General features: G+C 52.5%; 1 protein-coding gene across 2 annotated transcripts in view; it reads left to right on the forward strand.

Moving 5' to 3' along the window:
• Window positions 1-25,255, forward strand: part of TTC28 (tetratricopeptide repeat domain 28) — a 412,509-nt gene that overhangs the window by 357,735 nt on the left and 29,519 nt on the right. For both annotated transcript variants that reach the window (XM_014787030.2, XM_087424020.1), the window contains 2 exons: window positions 5,145-5,285; window positions 21,077-21,221. In XM_014787030.2, coding sequence (XP_014642516.1) covers window positions 5,145-5,285; window positions 21,077-21,221 — 286 coding nt within the window. The remainder of the gene's footprint in view (window positions 1-5,144; window positions 5,286-21,076; window positions 21,222-25,255) is intronic.

Consider the following 25,255-nt stretch of genomic DNA (forward strand, 5'->3'; position numbering starts at 1 on the left):
TCCTTCCTCTATTAAATTATCCTCTCCCCTTTGTCAAAAGTTGATTGGCCAGATTCAGGTGGGCCTATTTTTGGACTCTATTCTATTCTGCTGATCTATGCATCTATCCCTTTACCAATACCACACTGTCTTTGTTACTGTAGCTTTGTAATTAGTCTTAAAATCTGGCAGTGTCATTCCTCCAACTTTATTCTACTTCTTCAAAATTGTTTTCCCTGCTCTAGTTCATTTGCCTTTTCATATAAATTTTAGAATCAGCTTCTCTGTAGCTACAAAACTGTCTTGAGATTTTGATTGGAATTCTGTTAAACTTGTAGATCAAGTTGGGAAAAATTGCTGTCTTTATTATGTTGACTCTTAAAATCCATGAACATGGTATGTCTCTCTATTTATTTAAATCTTCTTTGATTTCTTTCATCAGTATTTTGTAGTTTTCAGCATACAGATCTTGTGTATGTTTTGTTAGATTTATATCTAAGTATTTCATTTTTAGAGCAATTATGATTGGGGTCATTTTTAAAATTTCAGTTTGCAATTGTTTGTTGCTAGTATATAGAAATATTGACTTTCTGTGTGTTGATCTTGTATCCTACAACCTTGTGAAACTCCCTTAATGGTGGTAGGAGTCTTTTTGTATATTCCTTGGCATTTTTTACATACACAGTTATGTCTTCTGTGAATAGCCAGTTTCTTTTCTTCCTTTCTAATCTGTATGCCTTTTATTTCCTTCTCTTGCCTTTTTGCACTGGCTAAGACTTCCAGTACTGTGTGAGCTAACATACTTACCTTGTTCCCAAGGTAAGCATTCAGTCTTTCATCATTAAATATGATATTAGCTGTAGACTGGTTGTAGCTGTGCTTTATCAAGTTAATGAAGTTCTCTTTCATATTCCTGGTTTGCAAGTTTTTGTCATGAATTGGTGTGGGATTTTGTCAAATACTTTTCTGCATCAATTCATATAAACATGTATCTTTTTCTTTAGTCAGTTAGTGTGGTGGAATATATTGATTTATTTTTCAAATACTGAACAAGCCTTACATTCCTGGAATAACCCTACCCCCCTTTGACTGTGGTGCGTTATTCTTTTTATATGTTGCTGAATTCTATTTAGTAATACTTTGTTAATGATTTTCATGTCTGTTTTCATTTGTAGAATATTGGTCGGTTGGGTTTTTTCCCCCATGTTATCTTTGTCTGCTTTTGGTATCAGTGTAATATAGGCTTCATAAAATGAGTTGGGAAGTGTTCTTTCTTCTAGTTCCTGGGAGAGGTTGTGTAGAATTAGTATTATTTCTTCTCTAAATGTTTGTCAGAGCCTGGACTGACAGCCCTCAACTGCCTTCCAAGTTCAAGGCCCTCCACCATTATCTCCTCCTCTTCTTCCACTCTTCTGCTTAACCTCAGCTGGGCTGGGCTGTTGCCTTGGCCGTAAATAGCCCCCACACTATCTTGTCTCCACATCTTGCTCATACCATTCCATCTGTGTGGAAGCATCCTCCTCCACCCCCCCAGTGTCTTCCTGTCAAAGTTCTAGCCTTCAAAATACCTCTCAGATGCAGCTAATTCCAGAAAAGCTTTTTTGCCCTCCCTATCCTGGTTATAGGCTGATGCCCTCCTTGTGCTCCTTAATCTACCTTAGCCAGTAATCACTAGTCATACTAGATTGTAAGTGCCTTGAAGGCACGTGTAGCCTGCCTGTTTAGCCTCTGCAGTTCTTGCACATAGGTCCCACTGAGTAATCATTGTTGAATAGAAAGGAATGGAATCAGGGCCTGTGGTGATCATCCTAGGTAATGTGCCATTTCTAGAAAGTCTCTCAGAGAAATAGGAGGGGGTGATTGTGATTTGAGGACCACCAGTGGCAGGGCACTCTTGGGACCCCTGCTATATAGATGAGGCTTGTTTTGTAAACGGGAGATTCCCTTATCTGTGACATCGCCTGTTTGTTTTTCCCTTCAGTGTTAATACTTTGAAGGGTCACGAAATAGGAAACAACCCCATTAAGCATGAGATTCTGAAGGCTCAGTCAGCAGCCGACAGCAAGAGTGGAACTGCAAGATAATGGAGGCCGATACCGCTTCCAGACGATTCTTTTCTCCTTTGCAAAGCACTGAATGACAAGCAGATTTCTCAGCTCCAAGCAGGCAGTCACATTCAGATGATAAATGTGTCCCTGGACAGAGGAGCTTGTTGAGTGATATTTACCAGGGTCTCTGTGAAGGGCCCTCAGCTCCCAAGGGAGGATTTCAAGCCTTCAGCTGCTCGCTTGTTCAGCTGAGGCTCGTGGGGCAGCGAGAGGAATGAAACTTCACTCCCTGCTTTCTAGTGGGATGGAAGCCATGGTGATTTGTTTAGGTGCTCAGAAGTTTCCTGGTTTCCCTTGCTTCCTGTGTTGACTCCCTCTCTCCCCTAGTCAAACCCCAGCAGAGAGAGGCTTGAAATGTGTGAGAAGTTTAGAGCCTCAGAGGGGGTGGGACGGGGAAGTCAGTGCCAGAGACCTAGGCTGGGCTCAGTCCTGGCCGTACCACTTAGTGCTCCTTGGCCCATTTCCTCGGCTTCTCCGAACCTGTCTCCTCAGAAATAAGGCAGGGGCCGGCCCTGTGGCTTAGCGGTTAAGTGGGCACGCTCCGCTGCTGGCGGCCCAGGTTCGGATCCTGGGCGCTCACCGACACACCACTTCTCTGGCCATGCTGAGGCGGCATCCCGCATACAGCAACTAGAAGGATGTGCAACTATGACATACAACTATCTACTGGGGCTTTGGGGAAAAAAAGGAGGAGGATTGGCAATAGATGTTAGCTCAGAGCCGGTCTTCCTCAGCAAAAAGAGGAGGATTGGCATGGATGTTAGCTCAGGGCTGATCTTCCTCACAAAAAAATTGAAAAAATAAAATAAAAAGAAATAAGATGGATATGATAAGAGCTACCTCACAGGGTTGTTGTACATATAAATTAAATCTGTGTAAAAATACTTTGCATGTTATAAAATGCTCTCTGGCATAAGTCATTTATTCATTGAGCAGTTCCTCGTTGCACACTTACTGCATGCCAAGTGCTGTGCTGGGTTTGTAGGGCCATTTCCAGATTGTGTGGGCCAGGAAGAAAAGCAGGCTAATGGCCTTCACCAGCCATCAGCGTGGTTCTGGGGTGAAGGTGAGTGGCTGTCCCAGAAATTGTCCCTCTGTGCTATCCCTGAAGACTGTTCCATTCTCAACACTTCTCTAGGGCTTCAGCTCTTGGGAACCTTTCCCAGTGACTGGGCCTTTTCGGGCCTGCTGCAAGGAACATGGCTGAGTCAGGATTCTGGTGCTTAATTATCAAGTATGCTAGTCTGGGTTCTCCAGAGAAACAGAACCAGTAGGACACATGCGTGAGCGCGCACACACATACAGATTTATTGTAAGGAATCAGCTCACATGGTTAGGGAGGCTGAGAAGTCCCCCTACTGAGAAGTTGCAGTTGGCAACCTGGAGACCTAGGAGAGCCAAGTCCAAGTCTGAAGGCAGGAGAAGACTGATGTCCCAGCTTGCAGACAGTCAGGTAGAGAGAGAATCTTCTCTTACTCCGCCTTTTTGCTCTATTCAGGTCCTCAATGGATTGGATGGGGCCCATCCACACTGGGGAGGGCGGTTTGCTTTCCTCAGTCTATTGATTCGGATGTTAATCTCATCCAGAAACACCCTCACTGACACACGCAGAATAATATTTTACCAACTGTCTGGGCACCCCAGGGCCCAGTCAAGTTGACACAAAAAATTTACCATCATGCTAGGGTTGACGTTCATGTAGAGCATTCAAGTTTACCAGGCAGCCTCACACGCTGTGTCTCATTTGGCTCCATAATGACCCACTGAAGGGGTCATTACCCTTCTCTGTTATGAAATCCTGGTGTTTGAAGCAGGTCATGTTGACCTGAAACCCAAATCTCAATGTACCGAGCCGCTTCCCTCTGGGCGACTGGAAGTCTGTCCCTTTCCAGATCCCACTTCTCTAGCACGTGAAAGCCTTGTGCATCAGTGAGTCTGTCTTCTGCCTCCAGTGCCCTGGTGCTTTCCACTCTTCCACACTGGACCTTAGTCAGCAGGAAACTTTGAACAAAGTTGTCGTATGGACTGAGCGTTATCTGTGGACTAGATGTCACTCGGCATTTCCACAAAGTCTGAGCATAATCATCATGCCAAAGGAAGGTGGACACTTGGTATAGAGATCTGCTTTTGCCAAGATTGTGAGGTGTGGTGAGGACTGGGAGGAGGACGGCCGCAGGTGGGCAGTGCTCCCTCGGACGTGTTTGCTCCCGTTGCGTCTGTCTTGGTCTCATCGGGCCACAGTGCACGGCTTTTACGTTTAATAAGCCTTTTGTCATTTTAATCATGCTGATGAATCAACGCACTCCTGAGTATTTCTGTTTATTTAAAACCCATTGTGAGATGATCTATTACAGTCTGTCATAGGGGAAATATGAATTTATTAATTCAAAAATTGTACCATCCTCATGCTGAGCTTAGAAAATGGGCTTCAATCAGCAACGTTTTTCAAGCCTGCATTTCAAACAGTGCCTGCTCTGCCTGGCATTGCAGCCACTTGTATGCATGTCTGTCTCCTCGTCTGGAAAATGCCTTTTTGGGCTGTGTGTCCCCAAGACCTAGCATGGTGCCTGGCACGTGGTAGGTACTTAGTTACTGTTTCTGGAATGGAATGGACTGGAACTCATGCTGGGAGGATTGCCACATAGCCACACTCACCTGAGCTTTACTCTGGATAGGTACCCAGTCAGCCCACCACAGACACAGCTAATGTGCTGTTCTTTCAGCAGAAAGTTGTTGAACACCTAATGCGTGTCAGGCGTGTGCTGGATGCAAGGAGTGCAATACTGGTTCAGGCACAGCTCCTCCCTGTAGAGAGTTCACAGCCGAGTAGGGGTGACAGCCAGAAACAACCAACCAGAGTGCATTTTGGGAAGCAATGGACAAAAGAGGGAAGATGGTTGTGAGGACACCAAGGAGGACGCAGGGTGATGCTGGCTTCAGGAGGCACTCAGGACCAGGGGTTCGTTGGGCAGTGAAACGGCACAGAACCTCAGAGCAGACTTTCGTAGCTCAGCACTCCCTCTCTCTGATTGGCTTTCTCTGCAATTTTTACTTCAGGGCCTGTGCCAGCAGCGAGACGGAGAGTGAAGCTGGAGACATCATGGACCAGCAGTTTGAAGAAATGAACAACAAGCTCAACTCAGTTACTGACCCCACTGGCTTTCTGCGGATGGTTCGCCGCAATAACCTCTTTAACAGGTGCGTGTGGGCTCTGTCGCCCAGGCCCATTGCAGTGCAAGGTGTCCTGACCACAGATGATGTGCTTTTGGCGGATATTCCTTCAGCTGGTTGGGCTTCTGGCCCATGTCGTGTGTTTGCAGAAGCGAGAGTGATACTATCATGGCCCCATGCTCCTCAAGGCCTTGGCATCAACAGCAGCACCTCCAGGTCAAGTGAGAAAACAGGCTTGTTCAAGTGACAGGCTTGATGTGACAATCTGCATTTGGCTGGGTTGGGAGGCCCAGGCGATGGTTGGCCTCTTCTTCACATAGTCTCAGAGCTGACTTCCCAAACACTAGGCAGACACCAGACCGAGTAGCTTCACATAATTCTTTGCCAGCTTTTGCTGGTAACTCGTGGGCCAGGTACCTGTGCTGACCTTCCTGGCCTGAGATCAAGGGAGGCCAGGGAGGTGGGGATGCTGGCATTGCTGGAGAGAGAGCTGGTCCAGACCCAGGCCCACTCGTCTACCCTGAGACCCCATCTCCCTATTACTTGACCAAATAGGCCTTCACAGCTTTGAGATGAGTCAAGGTTGGAATTGCCAACCAACACACCCCTGCATCTTTTTATCAGAGGTAATGGCCGAACTGCAACCAGATAAACAGGGGCAGATGGTTGGGATTGAGGGGCACCTGTCCTGCTGTCATTTGGTTGCCTAGCAACAACCCAGGAGTCACATTTAGGTAGACCTTTCCAGAAAGACATCCTGCATTCTCTCAGGTCCTTGCCACAGCCCGAGGGCCTGACTCTAAAGGGCAGCAGGTTGAGCCTGGAACACAGGAGGGAAGTGACTGTGCTCTGGGTGGAGGCAGCCTCTACCTGGTGGCCCTGCTGTGTAGGCATTGTGTGCCCTGTCTGTTCCTACTCCAGGCCCTGGTTTCCTCTCATTATTGTGCTGTCAGGGTGACAAACTTGTGTTTACTTTCCCAGGGGTGAGCTGAATGGGCCAGGAGCCAAGGGCCAAGGATGTAGGAACTGGTAGCTTGGTTAAAAGGAGGCCAGAACTTCAAGTCGGATCACCCCCCATCCTTCTTCTGCCCTGCCTCCTTGGCAGGTGTCCCTCGTGGCTTTTAGTTTTATGTAGAGACACGGCCAGGTATGAGGAGGCACGGGATCAGGCCTGGGCTCCCGTCCTCCTTGGCCAGCTTCGCAGCCTATGAGGCAGTGGATTCTCAACACTTCCAGGTGATGTGATCGTGGTTGTAAACTAGAGTGTGAAGAGCTCAGGGCTCAGGTTCTAGCCTTGCTGCTTGCCAGCTATGGGACCCTGGGCAGGCGATTTCCACCACTGTCAGCCTGTTTCCTCATCGCTGAAATGGGGACAAGCTTCTTACTTTGCAGGTTTCCCTTAACCTGGGAATTAAAGGGGCTAATATATAAATAACACACTGACAGGCTTCTTAATGCATAGAAGGCACCGTACAAAAGAGGAGGATTGGCAGATGTTAGCTCGGGGCCGATCTTCCTCATAAAAAAAAAAAGAAAAAAAAAAGTACTTTGGGCCGGCCCTGTGGCTTAGCAGTTAAGTGCGCGTGCTCCGCTACTGGCGGCCCAGGTTTGGATCCCGGGCGTGCACCGACACACCTCTTCTCCGGCCATGCTGAGGCTGCGTCCCACATACAGCAACTAGAAGGATGTGGAACTATGACATACAACTATCTGCTGGGGCTTTGGGGGAAAAAAAAAGGGGGAGGATTGGCAATAGATGTTAGCTCAGAGCCGGTCTTCCTCAGCAAAAAGAGGAGGATTAGCACGTATGTTAGCTCGGCTGATCTTCCTCACAAAAAAAAAAAAAAAAAAAAAAGAAGGCACCGTACACATGGTAGCTTTCTAGTGTTTTGAGTAAAGTGGGAAGGACAATGCTAAACTTGAATTCATGTGATAATGTTGGTGGATAAACTTTGGAAGGGATGAAATTTCTATGGACCTGTGCAACAGTGTTGGCCTCCTTGGGTTGTGGCCTCACCTGCCCTTCCTCTTCCCATCCCACCTCATGTCTTTCATGTGAGAGAGTGCCAAAGGCAGGCTGGCAGGTGTCCATGGCCCACCTGATCCCAGGGGGGCCAGCAGTCAGGAGCTCCTCCTCTGGGGCCTCTGGCACTACAGTAAGAAAGAGGTCAAACCAGGTGTAGCTGAGGTCCTAGCTTATCATCCCTGGATGGGAGCTGGTGTGAATTTTGAATCATGGAGTTGCTCATTTTGGAAAAATGGTTGTGGTCCTTCCTAACGGCTCTGAGATAGGTCCTATGAGCATGATACTATAGATTAATTTATTGGTTCGTTTAGACAATGCAATCTGTGCCCGCAGCCAGGCTGAGGACTGGGCCAGCCCCAAGGCTGGATGGGAGGCAGCAGGACCTACAGCACTGGAGCCCAGGCCTCGCTGCCTGGCTGCTCTGCACCCTTCCACTTGTGACCTTCTAGAGGCTTCTAAGGGCAGATTGGATGAGGGGAAACAGCCTGCATTCTTTCAGCTTCAGTGCTGTGAAACGTAAGACCCAGGACAGGTTGCCACTGCGTGTGCTCTCTGCCGCTTCCCGACGAGCCCAGGAAGAGGGGGGCTCTGGCCTCCATCAGAGGGGAGCAGAGCTATGGGAGGGAACCACAAAGGCAAAGGTATCCTTGTCAGTTAGAACGTCCCGGGCCCTCACAAACTTCTAGTCCAGCCTCGCATCTCACAGCTGAGGGACACACACAGGCTGGGGAGGTGGAGACCTGCCAACTGCCCTGCCAGCCTGGGCCTTCTCACCTCGAGGCATGCCAAGTGTGCTGCCCTGCCCTGCCGTGGGGTCCCAGGCCTCCCTCTCTGCCCCTTTCATGTCCAGGGATCTTGGCTAGGAGGTGGGCTGGTTTATCACTGAATGGAACGGCTAAGAAGCAGCTTTTCTGCAGACTCCTGATAGTGACTAGGGCTTGCAGAGCACCCATCCCCTGGAGCCCACAGAGGTGAAGTGGAGGCAGCCATGTGCATAGGGCCTTGTGCGCGCTGGAGCGGCACCAGCTCCCTTCTGCGGGCTCTCCAGCTCAGTGATTCATGGTTCCTTGGCCCTTCTGTTCCGGGTGGTTTGCTGGACTGGTTTGGTGATGAGGCTGCTGTAGCTGATACGAGTCAGTGACACTTAGCTTCAGAACTTTCTCTCTTGCCACTGTAGGACTTGTCTTTGTTCTGCCTTTGTTTTTGAGGTCTCCCCAACCACTATTTTTCTTCTTGCCTGTGCACTTAGGTAGAAAATGCATTTGTCAAGCCCAGGGCAGGTACCACTAGTGAGGAAAAACAAGGTTTCTTCTCTTGTTTAGCACCTTGACCCTACATGGTTCCCACAGGGGAGAGCAGCAATCCTCGGAGAGGCCTCTGCCTCTCATCCTGCAGAATGCTTGGGAAGTTATGTTGAGGGCTGGAAGGCCAGTGTGTGTGTGAATGTGTGTGTGTGTGTGTGTGTGGGTGGCTGAACCTGGGAGCAGTCAGTAGTTCACATTTGCTGCAGAAAAGAGGGAGAAGAACGAAACAGACTTTCAACCGCACCTGGATTCTAGGTCCCAGAGAGGTGTCTCGGCATTGAAGGTGCACCCATCCAGAATCAATTAGGAACAGTATCCCAGAGAAATGTTCTGACTTATGTTCCCACTGCTGGTGCAACATGCATCCTCAGTCTTTACTTTTCCCCGTTATGGCTATATGTGTGATGTGATGTGGAGAGGGGCTTTCCTGTCACCCAGAGATTAGTGGCTAGAGCCAAAACAGAGGACAAAGAAGTGTTAAGTCTCCCCATTCTAAAGAGAGGTGCCACAATGGGCCCAAAGCCCTCCCTCAGGTCTCTGTGACCTTGAACTAGCGCCCTAGAGACACACACCCCACCTCTAACAGAAGACTGGGTGAAAGAATCGGCAAGTGACACTCCTTGGCCTGGTGGGGGTCCTCCAAGAGAATCAATCACAAAGATTTGGGGTCCTGCAAGAAAAGGAGAGAGGCATCACCATCCCATGGCACCAGCCTCCTATGACTGTGGGGCAGGGAGAGAAGAGGCTAAATAGAAGGGCCAAGCAAGAGTGGGCCCACCACAGTATGGTCTGCATGCCCACCACTAGTGTGGCACAGACATGTAGCTTTCTCAATGGGTGGGTCACGTGGGCTCTGCCTCTTGCTGATTCCCCACCCAGGAGGCTGCCTACTGGGCAGAGGGCCTCAGCAGCAAGAGTTATGAGGTATGCAGCCAGTGGCAGGACTAAGGGGACAGGGGAGCCAGAGCTGGTGCCCTGAGTTGGAGGGTAGACGGGGAAGCCCTCAGAAGCCAGGGAAACACATGGAGGGACGTCAGCAGCACTTGCCCTCTCCCACTGCCCTCAAGGCCAGAGAGTCAGGTCTTGACAGTCGGGAGGGAGGAGTGCTCCCAGAGCCCGCCCTGCCCCTCAAATCCGTGAGCAAAAGCCTGGCCTGCAGTGGAGGCAGAAGGTGATGAGGTATACTCTGCATAGGAGGCGGGGGGCCACTTCCGCCCAGGATTCCTAAAGGCACGGGGAAGAGCAATGACTGGAGAGAAATAAGTGTCCCCACAAGGTCAGCCTAGTCAGTAAGCTGGAGACTGTGCAAACCTGTGTCCGTCTCTGCATTCATGTTGTGCAGGCGTCTGCATGGGTGTATGGTTATGGTTCTTTCTAAACATCTTCGTAGGCTGCCCTGAGGCAGCCTGCAGCCGTGCCACAGAAGTCCACTGTAGACTGGGAGGTGTTCTGTTTATGTATTCCTAGGTCTGGGCAGTTTTCTGTAATGAGGCACATAGTAGGGGGAAGAAACCTTGGGCTCTGGGCCCAGACAGACCTGGATTTGAAAACTGGCTCTACCTTTTATTAGGGGGTGACCTTGAGCCTTTTATTTTTTCATCTGGAAAATGGGGGTGATAATGCCTATTGATAGCGTTGTCATCTTGGGTCTGAGGTTTCCCTGGCACCAAAGGCCTTTTATTGGGGGGTGAATCAACCACTTTTTGAATCAAATCTCCACTCCGAAACCTGATTGGATAGCTCAGTGCTGCTTCCCCTTGCTACCTCTCTCTGGCTACCAGATACCAGAAAGACTTTGAATAAATGCAGAATGATGACCCAATTGGATATCAGTTACAGCCACAGCTCTGGCCTTGAGTCCTGAGGTTCCATACTCAGCTTCCAGCTGGTATCAGCCCAGCTGTTTTCTGCCTGGCCCTGGCCCTGCCCTGGTCCTGGCCCTGAGCCAGACCTACTGGCTCAGAATCTACCTTATGACAAAGTCCCCAGGTGCTTCATGTGGAAGTAAAATTGGAGAAGTGCTGCTCCACCTTTCCTGAAGCTAGCCCCCATTGTTCCTAAGGGCCCTGAGCTCAGAGCCCTCCAGGCCCTCTCCTCCTGCATCCCCCATAGCCCTTATGCCACCTCCACCCGCCATGATCTCACACCCCAAATGCAATTTGCCGCCAAGACGTGCCAGGTCAAGCCTGTAATGTGTCCGGCCTCCATCCCTCTTTCTTTTCCCATTGCCATGACCATTCTTGAAACTCACTCTCCTGAAATTGCCGTTTAATGTGATCCTAGGAGCAAGTCACAAGGTCGCCGATGCTTAGCGAGGTTACTGCCCAAGTCTCCCAACTTGTTGGTGCAGAGCTGGGCTTGGCCCCCCCCCAGCTGAGGCGCCGTTGCCTGTGCTACACTTGTCACTGCCTGCCTGGCCAGCAGGCTGCTGGTCTGGCCATCCTGTGCTGGCTAGAGCACAGTCTTGATCGCTCGCTCTCTCGCTCAGGGTCCCAGGGGCTCCCAGTGGAGTCAAGGTGAAGTGGCAGAGGTTGGCATTTGAGTCCTAACAGTCTGGCCCTGCCATCCTTCCTGCCTCTTGTTCCATTCTCCCCTTACCCTCTGTCCTAACCTAAAGGGACCATGGACCTGCCCTTTCCTACCTCAGGGCCTTGGCTTGGGCAAAGAGGGCTTTTCCCTGAGGTACCTTCTCAAACAGCCCCTTTCCTGAATCTGACTTGGATCGCCCTAACTGAAAATAGTTTTCACCTTCTCAGAATTCCCTAGCACTTTATCTGTCAGATAAGGAGCCACTGCCTTTTGCCTTGCATTTTAGTTGCCTGTGTCCATGCCCTCTCACCTCCCAGGCTGCACCCTCGCCCAAGGCCGGATCCTGTCTGATTTCTCTCTGCATCTCCCGAGGTGCCTGGCCCTGTGCTTGATGTTAAGTAGTGCAGGTGCTTGCTCATTTATGGAAGGAAGGAGAGTAGGTCGGCTGCTCAAGATTGAGACAGACATTACATAACAACGACAGTGCTGATGATGGTGATAGTGGTGACCATCTGCTGGTTACTTACCAAGAACCCAACGCGTGCTAAGTGCTTTACATATATTATCTTCGTCCCTGCAACAGCCACAAGGGGTGCTATTGTAACCCCTTTTTAAAGGTAAGGACACTGAGGCTCAGAGAGGTTAAATTACTTGCCCAGGGTCACACAGCTAGTAAGTGACAGAGCCAGCATTAGGATCCAGGTCTGTCAGTCTCCAGAGACGGTGTTCTAGCCCCCCAGATCCACACTTGTCTAACACCCCTGCCAAATGATCACTGACCTTTGCTTGAACTCCCCCAGTGACAGGGAGCTCAGTACCTCCTGTGGGAGTGCATTCTGTCTTTGGACAACACTGGCTAATACAGCTCTGGAGGTTCTTTATGAGCCAGTGAGTGAGACTCCACAGGTTTGTTTGGGAGTGGAGACAGACTTGGACCCACAAATTGCCTGTGGGTACAAAGCCCTTTGGAAAGGTCTTGATGTATTGATGGGCATGCATCAGCTGGGCAGGCCACCACACACAGGGTCATCTTTTCTTCTCTCCTTCCCTGAGACGGGGATAAATGAGCAGGTGCCTGCATCCACTTGATAAACCTGTCCCCTGCTGACTGCCCAGCTCGGCCCATCTGTCCTGAGCCCTGAATGGGTCAGCAGGTAAAGCCTGTGCAAGGCTGGCCTAGGCATCAGGTTTTTCCAAGGCAACCATCTCCAGGCTTGGCCGGGAAGCCTCATGCACATTACAGCAAAGAACAGATAGCCACAGCAAAGTGTTCCAAGTGGGCAGAGGCCGTGGCTCCTATGGGAGGGAAGGCCCAGGTCTTTTTGGTGGACATGTGTGCCACAGCCCTTGACCTAGGCCGTGAACCTGCCCACAAACCCAGCATTCCTGGGAGAGCCCAAGAGCAAGAGGAGGGAAACCACATGCAGCCCAGACTCATCCCTGGGCTTGAGAGGAGCCAGCGTCGCTGGAAGAGCAGGGGTCCCTGCCTGAGCCCACCCAGCCTCGTGGCTCTTCTCCTGAGGAGGGAGCCAGACCCAGTGAGCCAGGCACTTGGTAATTAAGGAGGTGAGCAGGCAGAAAGTGCCGACAGCTTATTGAATAAGTACTTAAAACGCAGCATTTGACAGCCTTCATCTCCCAGAGGAGACAGCCCTTCATGTGAGGATGTTCATGGTGGAGAGTCACTCAATGGTATCAGAGTCCTTTTTTAAATTGAATTGAAGCATCTCTGGCAACTTGAATATAATGGATTTGCCAGTTAATTTTTTGATTGGTGCCTTAAAACCCAGGTACTTGTTCAAATCTCAGGACAGCTCCTCTCCCTCAGGAGACCAGTTCAGAGTTCAGAGCCCCACAGGGGACTTGGGAGCATCCTGGTCAGGGCTCAGGGCAGCGAGAAGGAACCAAATGGTGTTACAGGCAGCAGACCCCGGTGGAGCAGGAGCTCCACTCACTGTCTGCCGGGTGCTCCCCAAAGCAATCCTGGCTGTGGGCAGGAACCCCACTGAGAGAGGTGGAGGGACTCTCTGGTCTCAGGGGAGCAGAGGCAGGACATCCCCCAGCCCAGGACAGGCAGCCTGGCTCACCCCTGCCACTGTGAGTGCAGAGAGGAGGCCACTCGAACTGGCCCGTGGAAAGTGACAGTGTGTGATAAAGACATCCAGAGAAGATGAAGAGCCCTGTGCCTGAGCAGAGGGGGAAATTCGTGGCTGAGAAAAGGCAGCCACACCTAGAATGAGCTCACCGCCACAGGGAAGCAGCCTCCTTCCTTGTCCCTGCCCCCTGCACAACCCTGACCTGGGGCAAGGTCCTGCTTGCAGAGGGCCCTGGAAACTGCTGCTCTGTGCAGTGTCTGCCATCCCCGGGGGAGAAGGCGCACTCCAGATGAGAGTTCAGGGCCTGAGGTCGTGACAGCACTAGACCTCAGACTCGCCAGAGAACAAAGGACCCCCAGGCTGCAGGCTTCCCGTTGCCTGGCTACATTCAGGAGCAGGGCCCTGCCCCTGACATCACGGCCTCTACCTGCAATCTCTGTTTACTCATCTGTAGCATTGAAGGGGCTGGGGGGGCAAGGTGAGATGTGCCTTGCAGTGAGGATTCCGGTGGTCGCAGCCCAGACATGGCCCACCCCAGAAGATGCCCCAGATGGGTCAGTTTCCTCCTCTCCCGGCCCTTCCAGGGATCTTAAAAACGTCATGGCCAGATGTACCCTGAGGTGAGTGTTCCTGGCTCAGCTTATTCCATGGCCCTGTGTCCAGACAGTCAGACAGCGGAGGCCCCAAGTGCCTGGTGGGAAGGGAGAGCAGAGGGATAGGACATGGAGAGGTGGGAAAGGAGAAGACACTCCAAGGCGGCCTCACCCTCCCTCCTGCCTTCAATCTTGAAACCACGTACGTGCACACTCACTGTGCCTCTCAGGCCTTGCTTGGTCCTCATGAGACTGTAAGATCTAGGAGAACAAGAACCAAATCTCCCTGTTCCCTGATGTCTCCCCACAGTCATCCTGGGCCAGCTACCTGGGAGGCACGCATTGCTTGAGGGAGGGAACCCCGACATTTCTCCTTGGCACCTGCCTCTGGGTCAAAGTGCGTGTGGGGTAAGCTGCAGCCAGCCTGATTATAGGCAGCTCTGGTCTCTTGCGATTCTTTGGGGTTGCACCAAGCTCTAGGTTGCTGGCTCCTCCCTCCATGCCACAGAGACAGGGGAGAAGGAATCACGGGGCCAGGCCGGCTCCGACCATCCCTGGAGTCTTCAGGCTGGGCTGGGCGCCTGTCCTTAGTCTCAACTGAGGAGGAGTCGAGCCCCTGCTCCCTGTTTCCTCCTGCTCATTTAGCTCTCCATCTTTGAATGTGAAAGCCTGAGACACCAGTGTGTGTGTGTTGGGGTGGGGGACTTTCCATGCCCTGCTGTCTGCACAGTGACCTAACTCCCCTCCTTAAACATCAGTGTGCGTGAGCCCGAGAGAGTCTGAGCACACAGGTCTTCTGCAGGCCCGTCCCAGTTATAAATCTCCCTGCCTGGGGACTAGATCTCTTCATCCCTGAGGGGAGATTCATGAGCAGCGAGTGCTGCCCAGGCCGCCTGGTGTTTGTCATCATTCTAGAGACATAAACTACACCCCGATGCCTCTTGCCTCCTCAGTAGGGCTTCACATATCATCTCGTGGCTCTGCATTCTGTCCATGAGAGACCAGGCGGCTCCCTGCTTGCCTGCCAGCCTCCCCTCACCCTGAATACATGCTCGCTCCCTCTCTTTTTCCTGCCACCTCATAAACAGCCATGCAGCAGGGAAATGAAATATTTCTCCGGAAGTAGATTAATAAGCACAATCTGAGGAATGAGCTAATAAAGACGGTGTGGTGGGAGAAAATCCTCTCTTCCGTGAGCTAGGCTGTCAGTCAGCCCCACAGGGGTCCCTGGCAGTAAATGGACAGGCCTTGAGGAAAGCGAGCCAGTGCCACCTGCTGGAGTCGTGTGGCGGTGCATCTGTGAACCCCAAGAGCCCAGCCCTACCTCACCGCTCCCACAAAGCAGAGGCTGCCTCTGTCAGCTCCACCTTTATGGACCCAGCAGTGGGGAGGGCAGAAGTCAGGGCAAGTCTACAGGTTGCTCAGCGTGTCCTGAAGGCTGGGAAGGCGCAGTGAAAACCTCTCCCCTGCCAGGTGGGAGACCTGGCCCCTGCCCTGCCCGGTGCCCAGTGCAGGTCTCTTGCCCTCTCTGAACCTTGGCTCCTTGTCTGTAAAGGAAGAGCAACCCCGCCTCGTAGAGCCCTGAGAGGGTGACGTGGATGTGGCAGGCCTGGCAGGTGCCTAAATGGGTAGCGCAGCCCCTCTTGCAGCTCAGACTCCTGCCACCTGGGAAGCATTTCCACTTCCGTCAAAGCTCCCATTCTGATAAGTGGAAAGCGCCATTCTCTCATCTTAGAGTCCAGATTGCTGAGGCAGAGAGAAGTCAGCCAGGCAGAAAGGCCCTGCAGAAATCAAAGCGGTAAGGTAACCGACGGCCCGCCACCAGGGACCCCCACCCCACCTTGTGGCCTCTCATCCACAGTGCTATGGATGCACCAGGCCATTGTGACGGTGCCAGGAAGGAGGCAGATGTGCCTGCAAGGAGGACGGTAGGGAGCAGATCATCCCACACACCTGTTCACACCTGTCAGCCACTGTTGGCTGGGGGCTCAGAGCCCAGGGCACCTGCTGCCATTGGGCTGGGGCGCTGAGATCCTGACCACGGACGTGTGCATCAGTGGTGCCAACTCTCCTGGGCAGATTATGGCACTTGAAGGCTGCACTCCCACCCCAGTGCTCACATAGGGCGAGCACGGGGAGGGCTGTGGAGCTTCGGGCTGTGGGGGTTATGGTGGTGTCTTGCCGGTCAGCAGAGGGGTTAAAAGAGCCACCACAGTTTTGATGGCTGCCTAGATTGAGTAGATTTTTAATTTTTTTAAACTAGAAGAGAGCTACAAGGACTTTAGTCCAACCCTTTCATTTTACTCTTTTTTTTTTTTTTTGGTGAGGAAGATTGGCCCTGAGCTAACATTTTTGCTAATCTTCCTCTATTTTTTGTATGTGGGAGACCACCACGGCGTGGCTTGACGAGTGGTGTATGTCCGTGCCCAGGAACTGAACCACAAACCCAGGCCGCCAAAGTGGAGCATGCTGAACTTAACCCCTATGCCACTAGGCTAGTTTCTCATTTTACTCTTTTACTAGGAAAAGAGGGGAGTAGAAAAGTTACATGCCTTGCCAGAGTCACACCGCCTGTGGGTGACGGAGGCAGCCTGGCAGTCCTGTTACATTGTCAACATGCCCAGGCTCAGGGCTAAGGAGCTGACTGCTAGGCTGTTTTGAATTATTGACTACGTCTTTATGCAGATCCCTAGGCAAACGTGCCGCAGTAAATAGCTGTATAGGTCACTGTAAATGTGGCAGTAAAACAGAAGCAAGGCACGAGAGGGAGCTCGTTGATTGCAGTCTGCACAAGGCGGCTGTGGCACCTTGTCCACTAATTGTGGAGGTGAGAAAACTGCTGGCCCAGGGTGGGGCTGCATCCTGCCTTGGGGTCCCCGCCTGAGACCCTCCCCACACCTGCACCTCAGGAGGGCTCCGGCCTTAGCTTTGTTGTCCTGCCCTCTGATTCTCTGCCTCTGGGGCTCTTGTCCCTGGGAACAGCTCTCAGTGGGGATCAGCACGTGCCCCTGCTGTCGAGACAGTGAGGCGCCGGGGCTGCCAGTGTGCAGAAACCGGACTGCAGCTCCCTCCTGAAGAGCTGCTGCAGAAGAGGTGTCAGCGAGAAGCAGAGAGGCAGGCCAGGGAAGGCCACTGCCTCGGGGCTCAGGGGTAGCTCGCAACAAATGCTTCCCTCTCGGGGAAAAAAGTCTTGAATGGACTTATTTCGACCTCAAACTATGGTTTCAGGTTGGTTGGTGTTTTGTTTTTTTAACCACCGAGTATTTTCTGGGCTTTTGTTTTCACTTTGAAAAGAATATTTATTTCTAGGGACAGGTGCCCTCTACTAAGCACACATCAGAGGCATGATCTCAGGGGCTTCCTACCTGATCCATGCAAGAAGCTGTGTGGCCAGGTCCAGGTGCACCCACCCAGGCTGGGCTGGCCGGGGTTGGTGCCCAGGAACTATTGCTCCAGAGACAGTTCATCTATGACCTGCCAGGCCTCGAGAGAGGCCAGGGTGGGAGGCTGAGAGCCAGCACTCATGTGGCATCCAGGGACAGAAGTCAGCAAGTATAGATGGGGTACAGGTGGGCTTGACAGCCTGGGAGAGAACAGGGCAATGTCAGATGCCATAGGCGGGGTGGCTCGGCCGAGGCTCAAACCCAGGGACTCCACTGGTGGGTCTGTGTGCCCTAGGGTGCCCTGACACCCTGCCAGGGCCTGGTTATTGAAGAATCTGCACTGCCTGGAAACATACAGATGCCCAGAGAGGGTATCTCAGGAAACCTCTGCAGAGTAAACAGGTGCCTTGATCACTGTATGTTTACCAGCTCTGGCCAGACATCTGACTGGCTTTGCAACTGAAGCTGGCTAGGGCTGAGGGTAGGGTGTCACATGGCTGCTCTGCAAAGCCCAGCCCTGGAGACCAGCAGGAAGGTTCTCAGGGAAGGGTGTAGACAGCCTTCCTCTGATCATCCCTAGGAAGGAATTAGCCTCGGGGGTGGGGGGAGCTTCTTGTTCAGGCAAGCCTGGTGTTTAAAGAGGTGGGCTGGCCTCCCCCACAGGCCTCGTGTCCTCCCCAGAGCATAACCCTGGGGCCCCAGGCCCACCTAGCCCACTTACCCTCCAGCCTGCAGCCCCGACTCTTCGTCCACCTGCCCCCCACACTCACTGTCCCAAGCACCCCAGTCTCCATTCCCAACGTCCGTGCCTGTCTCTACATAGTTCCCTTGCCTTGGAATGGCCTTCTCCACCTTGTCCACAGGCGGGCTAACTCCAGCTTCTCCCTCGTGCCCACATTAAGTGGCCCTCTCCCAGAAAGCCCTGCCTCGGCTCTGCCTGACCAGCAGCTAGTCAGGGGCTTGTGCCTCGGTGTTTTCTCGCAGCCCTGCACAGGGACCTGCGGCCTGGTCCCTCCATGGACCTGCGTGCCTGGCACATCGTGGGCAGTGATGCATGTGGAATGGATTAGTGTTGTTGGGCCCCTTTAGGTGCCTCTGGCACTGCATGGGGTTCAATAAAAAGACACCACTGCCACTGTGCTTGTGCTCCAGAAGCCTCAGCCTGTCTCCCACCCCTGCCCAGGCCTTGGTCGCACTTTCCCATCAGCTAAGACTCTCAACACCTTTCAGGTTCTGGACACTTTGCAGCCATCCTCTCCAATCCTGACACTCCTTGCCTGTGGGCAGTATTTCCCCTTTCTGCAGATGCAGAAAGTGAGTCCCAGAGGGTGAGTGACCTGCCCCAGGCTGGGATTCACACCCAGCAGGTCTGTCCGCCACACACTTCCCCACCTCCCTCCAGACATTTTCCTCTTTTGAATTGCCCTTCCCTGGCGCTTCCTTGCCATGCTGCTTCCAGAAACCAGGGAGCAGCTCACACTGCCAGCAGGGTGCCCTGCCCAGGCTTCCATGGCCTGTCCAGCCTGACGGCCTGTGCCCTCAGACTCCCCTCACCAGGGAGGAGTCAGACGGGCCAGGTGTGTGGTTCTAATTTTTTGGAGTAAGTAGCGTGCTTTGGGCCAGCTGGAAGGGGCGCCCTATGCCTCCCCGTGCCACTTGGATTATGCTGGTTTCCTTGTACCCCAGAGGGGAGCTCGTGGGGATGCTCTTTTCCCGGAAGCTTTTTAGTTCAGAGCCTTGGGGTTTGTGGAGCGCCCCATCAGTCACCCTGAGGACCTGCAGTCACAGCATTGTCTGGGGACATGGCACTCCCACTGGACGTCTGCTGCTTCATGAGACTCAGGTGCCCCAAATGGGGTTGCAAACCGCAGTCCAGGCAGACACACGTCTAGGGAGTGAAACGAGAGGTGCACAGCCAGAGGGCGCTGAGCAGTCCTGCTGCCACCCCATAGTGCTGTCTTGACGGCAGCACGGGCTCTCTAGGCAGGGATCCTCGTCCGCACACACCCAGGCCCATGTGTAGGAACACACAGTGCCGTGACAGACACTGCATGTCATGCCAGAACGTGTCCTCTGGAGAGCAATTTGGTACTCTCCTCCAGGGGAGCGTTGCTCTTTGCGGGTATTCTGTGGAATTATGTGAGCCTCTGAGTGTCACTCCAGGGTTATCTGTGCTTCACTGGCTCTGACGGCAAAGACACGCCACGGCCCCAGCGCTTCTAATTACATGTTTCCTGAGTGAGCTAGACGGAGGAGTGGGTGTGAGCCGGCTCTCAGGCCCTAAGTCCTCTGCTCTTTCTTCTCTCGCAGAGAGCAGGATGGTGGGCCAAGGGTGCTCACAGCTTGGCTTGGCACGACCCTAGAATTTAGGTCAAGCGGGACGTTGCTGAGAACACTGAGAAGGGTCGGGGAAGGCAGGGGGCAGAAGCCCATACCTGGAAAACACAAAGGAATCTTTCAAATCATTTCTCTTAATGGTCATGGATCCTGGCCTGGCCCAGGAGGGAAAACCACCTTCTGGTTTTTTTTTTTTTGTTTGTTTGTTTGTTTTTTTAAAGATTTTATTTATTCATTTTTTCCCCCCAAAGCCCCAGTAGATAGTTGTATGTCGTAGGTTCACATCCTTCTAGTTGCTGTACGTGGGACCCGGCCTCGCGTTGGACAGAGAAGTGGTGCCTCGGGGCGCGCCCGGGATCCGAACCCGGGCCGCCAGCATCAGAGCACGCGCACTTAACCGCTAAGCCACGGAGCCGGCCCTCACCTTCTGGTTTTTATTTAGGTAACAACCAAGGAGCTGCCACTGCCAGCAGCCCAGAGTGCTTACCAAAGCTCGGTGGGGTATCCAGTGTAAGACCTGGTCTCTATCCTTAAGCATCCTTGAATACATAGCAGAAGCTCCCAAACTGTGCACAATGTTAAATCAAGGTTAAGAGACCACTGACATCCAACAGTCATGTGGACAACATCACCAGAGGCTGTGCTGAGGCCACAGCGGCCAGGCTGAGGAGCAGGTTCTGAGAAACGCATGGGGTTTGTATTGGTCCTGGTCCCTGCGTTGGAAATGGGTTTGTTTCCCCTGCCTGTTGCCTCTTCTGCTCACCTGTGTGGTTTGTCCTCTGTAGGTCCCCAGGGCCTACAACAGTGCCTGGCAGGCAGCCGGTGCTTAGGAAGCGTTTTCTAAATTAATGAATGAATCAGTGAATGTTCTCATCCTGTGTTGAGATGGTGAGACTTGGGGTTCTTGGGGTTGAAAATATCATCCTTACTAATAAAACTTTGCCTGGGAACATTGCAACGTAAATTAAAAAGCAAAACAGAAGCCTGCAGCCCACTCTGCAGGGGCTGCCTGGTCAGCGCTCCCCAGTATCCACCTGATGGGGGCCTTTGGGCCTTGTGCCGTGCTGGGCTCAGGTGGGTGCCTAGTGGTGACCTGAGCCCAAGTTGGGGCCAACACGCTCCTTGTCTTGTCCGTGGCTCCTGCCCCGTAGAGTAAGTGGCCTTGGGGCACTGTCCTCCTTGTCAGTTTGGTGGCTGCCACTGATTCTAATGGTCCTCACCTCTGTCTGCACACAGCCACTCCACACAAGGATGTAATTAAATCCTTTGAGCAGCTCTTTGGAACATTTGATTATGCAGAAAAACTCCGTAGAAATGTAAGCTGTTGTGTGCAGCTGGTTTACCCTGCGGTTTCTGTCAGTGCTCACTGTTCTGTGAAAATTACCTGAAAGGGAGGAAAAGGGGGTGAAGTCGGGAGGGAGGCCAGGCCGGGCCCTGCAGTGCAGCCTCTGACCTGCCATTTCCAGGAACTGGAGCACTCTGGGGTGAGCAGCGAGTCCCCGCCTGTTCTGCGTGTACGCTGGTTAATCCCTCGGCCCTTCTCTCCCCAGGAGCTGCCAGAGCATGACGAGCTTGGTCAGCAACACCATGTCGCCAATCAAGGACGGGACCTCCTCTCTTCCCAGGAGGCAGAGCTCATTCGCCAGGCCCCCGCTCCGTGCTCTGTACGACCTGCTCATAGCGCCCATGGAAGGGGTAAGTGCCTCCCGGGGCTGAGAGGCATCTAGGCGTCAGAACGCATCATTTACTGCTCAGTGCCCACGTGCAGGTTTTCCAGAACACGAGTCCTCACTGTCTAGCTTCTCAGTCAGCATGTGGAAGTTAAAGTAGACACACATTCTTGGTTGGCTGCTGGTTAGTAGACGAGGCCCTGAGCCTCAAGTTGGTAGATCCAGGTTCAAGTCCTACCTCTGCTCCTTACTACTGGGGTAAATTCAGCCTCCGCTACCCCAGGGACAAAATGAAATGATACTCCCTTCCCTCCTCCCTGCTCGTCAGACTCTGGGAGGCTCAGGGAGGCGCAGGGCTGTGCTCGTCTCAGCAGTTGTCAGTAGGAACCACACTGTCAGTTTGGGCCTCCAGCAGACACCCCGGGGGACACTGTGGCTCTGCCTCACCCTGCTGGGAGTGCTTCCCTACTCTCCACCTCTCATTTGAAAGTCTTGCCTGAGCAACTTCAAGCCAGGGCTGTGCTTTCTGATGAGACCAGATCCTGTGGCCTTGCCCTTGTCAGGAGTCACTGACTCCATCACAGACACCCTTGCACTTGTGATTTCTCTAGAAGGTTGAGAGTGGCAGCTGACAGGTTTTTGTGGCCTTGGTCTTTGCACATCATTTTCCAGTCCAGACACTGCTCTCTAACTGGGTGGAGGATGCCGAAGGGCTCGGGGTCTTCATGAATCTGAAGGGCGAGCCCATCAGATACCTTTGTATATGACTGTGTGTTAGTCAGCTCCGGCTGCTGTAGCAAAATACCACAGCCTGAGTGGCTTGACAACAGACATTTGTCTCTTACGGTTCTGGAGACTGCAAGTCCCAGATCAGGGGGCCAACATGGTCAGTTTCTTGGTGAGGGCTCTCTTCTTAGCTTGCAGACAGTCACCTTCTCACTGTGTCCTCAGATGGCAGAGAGAGAGAGACAGCTCTAGTCTCTTGTCTCTTCCTTTTCTTCAAAGGGCACTAATCCCGTCATGGGGATCCTGCCCTCATGACCTCATCTAAGCCCTATTATCTCCCAAAGGCCCCACCTCCAAATACCATCACACTAGGGGTTGGGGCTTCAACATATGGATCTGGGGAGGCACACATATTCAGTCCATAACAGACCCCTAGGAGATCCTGGGGTACCTGCAGCAAGTGGAGGCTGTGCTTCGCAGGGACCCGGCGCTCAGGCGGGGAGAGCTGTGATTGATGGGCCCTGCGAGCAGGCAGCAAGCCGGCCTGTGTACCTTCTAGTGGCTGCCTGCAGCCAGGTAGGAGATTTGTCTCTCATGTTGTAGCAGCTCTTTCTTCCGCTTCAGCCAACTGATAGAGGTGAAGCATATCCTCAGGAAACCACACCTTGACGGTGATTCCTTCGTCCCCAGGAAATGCCTATGCATTTCCCTGTCTGGCCTTCCAAGGATGTGTCTCAACTTGCCTCGTATTTTTCAGGAGGCTGCACTCCTGCCAGTGCCCTCTGGACTTCCCTCACTCGGGGAGATGGGGGTGGTGGAAAGCACAGAGCCTTTGGAACCCTGCAGGCTGAACCCGCATCTGGCACTGCCCTTTCCTGGTTGGGTGATCCTGGCCAAGCTGCTTCCTTCTCCTACTTGAGAACCTATGTCCTCATTAGAAAATGAGGACGATGAAGGTGTTGGGTTAGAGCAGGGAGGGAGTAGATGGATGTGGTAAGCATGCCGGGCAGCGGCAAGTGCACACCTGGAGCGTGGTGGCTGCTGTGCCTGGATATCTGCCTCCAAGATGGAGGTCTGAGTCGCTACCACCATCCTGCTGAGCCTTCCCTCCCCCAGGGCCTCCAGTCCCTCAGCACAGCAGCCTAGCCCTGTCTCTCCTTCCCTGCAGTACACTTGGCTGTCCTCTCCTTCTCAGGATTATTATCCTCTCAGTGTCCTTCTTTTAATGGGGGACAAGCCTACAGAGAGCACTCCAGCTCGGAGCATCTCAGATGCCATAATAACTTAGCCTGATTTATGTGCCATATCTCAGGGAAGAAATGCACACCTAAACCCTTAGGCTGACTTCTCAAGTTTTCTTTACTGCCATCAGCCATCATGCAGTCTATTTCAGTAACTCACCCCCAACCCCTGCTCTTGCCCTGAGCTCTGCATTTCACGTTGATCCTCTGGCTCCTCTGAAGGCTACTTGGACCCTCCATTCTTTCACTCACTTGGGCCTTCTGAGTCCCTTTGCATTTCCTCTTTTGCATTCAGGTCCCAGATTACTTGATCCATGAGTTTTGAATTGGCTGGTGGAGAGGTGGGGAGGACGGGGGGAGCCGAAGGCAAAGACGGAGACTCGCTATGACCCAGCATGGCACTCGGAGACTCAGGTCATCTGGAGCTGGCGAGCTCCTGTCCTCTCTCTGGCCCAGCTCAAGTGTCCCCTCCTCTTTGAATTCTTCCTTTCCCTCTTCTCTCCACTGCCCTGCAGCCTTCATCCCCCCTCTGCTGCCAGGCCCCATGTGTCCCCGATGTCTTTCATGACACCCGAGATTTCACTGGACTCACTTAGCTCCTAGCATGCCTCTTGTTCTCTCCCTTGCTGCCCACCTCACACTCCCTGAAGGCAAGGACAGTCCCTTATCTCTGTGTCTCTAGCAGCTGGCACAGGGCTTGGTACATATTGGCACTCAGTAAAGTATATGAATGGTACATGCTCCAAAGCTGCATTTGCTTTTTGGGTCTAGTTTGGCATAGAAAGCAGAAGACCTAAGGCAGAAATCAGCTAATGGATTTTCCGTGGCCCCTCTTGTGTGGCCCCTGGGAGCTTTCTGAGAGATTATGAAGCAGAAGGAAGGGGCTAGGCCCACTCTTGAGCAGCTTTGAATCTGGTCAGCCCCCTGACCTTGCCAACCAGCATGGTGCCAGGTTTCTGGCTTAGTTCAGAGTTGGATCACGAGGCCAGGCAACATGCCTGCAGGGGACCCACACCCAGGTGTTGTTTCACTGGCTGATGCTGCCCCGGTGGCTGGGAAGGGGCTCTGTCATGAGGCAGAAATCCTCTAGGTGGAGAGCAGCAGGAAGAGGAAGCTGGGGTAGGGAGAGGCGGCTCCTGCCTCCATCTGTAGGAGTGCTTCCACCCAGGAGAGAAGCTGCTACAGCACCACGAGTCATCCTTAAAGGGGATTCTGTGAGTTTATCAAATCTGCACTGTGTTTTGTAGACAGTTTTTCTCCCTGAGGTCTTTCCCCTGTGATTTAAAGAATAAAAATATACCAATGGGATTAGTGGTAGCTCGTGTCTGGACATCTGTGTTCCTCCAGGGGTGCTAGGAAGGGGAAGATTTATGGACTTGAGCCTTAAACAAGATAGAACAATGATAGTAATCAAGCCTTTATAAAGAGTTAACCAAGGAAGGGAGAAAGCCCTGCCACCAGACACGTGTGACAGCGTCCTGAAGGCTGCAGTGGCCCCTCTACCTTCAGGAGCTACGCTGTATGAACAGATGCAACAGAGCCCCGTGCGCTCAGCTGCAGGGGTGGTCTAATCTCGAAGTGAGACGCTTATTTCGAAAGCATATCCTTAGTTCCTGATATTAAAACTATTCTCTTTTGTGACGGAGGTGTTTGAACATAGTGAAGGAGTTTGGCTGCCTCAGATGAGACATAGAGTAAAACCTTTCAAAGGCCGTTAAAGTAAATGATCAGAGCGAGAGCTTTTCCTTGGCTAAGGTGATCCATTGTGTCTCAGTAAAAACACTCAACTGAAAAGTTGGAATCTAATCAGGAGTCCCTTCCATCCCCCGTTTCATCTGTTCGTTCAACGAGTATTTATTGACTTGTGCAGGGCACACGTTGTCCTAGACCCGGAGGAGACGGCTGAGAAGTGGGCAGCAGTCCTGTATCTGATGCTCACAGACTGTGCTAAGGTGGAGTAGGCCGCCAGGGCCAGAGGCTGGTGGGCTGCACAGAGCTCCGGGAGGGCCAGGTGGAGGAGGAGGCCTGGATCATTCTCCAGCTTCCCAAGGCAAGCACACCCATCCTGCTCCAGTGGCCACTAGGGGGCGAG

This window comes from Ceratotherium simum, chromosome 35 (genome assembly GCF_057802395.1).
Source record: "Ceratotherium simum simum isolate JZ-2026a chromosome 35, ASM5780239v1, whole genome shotgun sequence".
Lineage (NCBI taxonomy): Eukaryota > Metazoa > Chordata > Mammalia > Perissodactyla > Rhinocerotidae > Ceratotherium > Ceratotherium simum.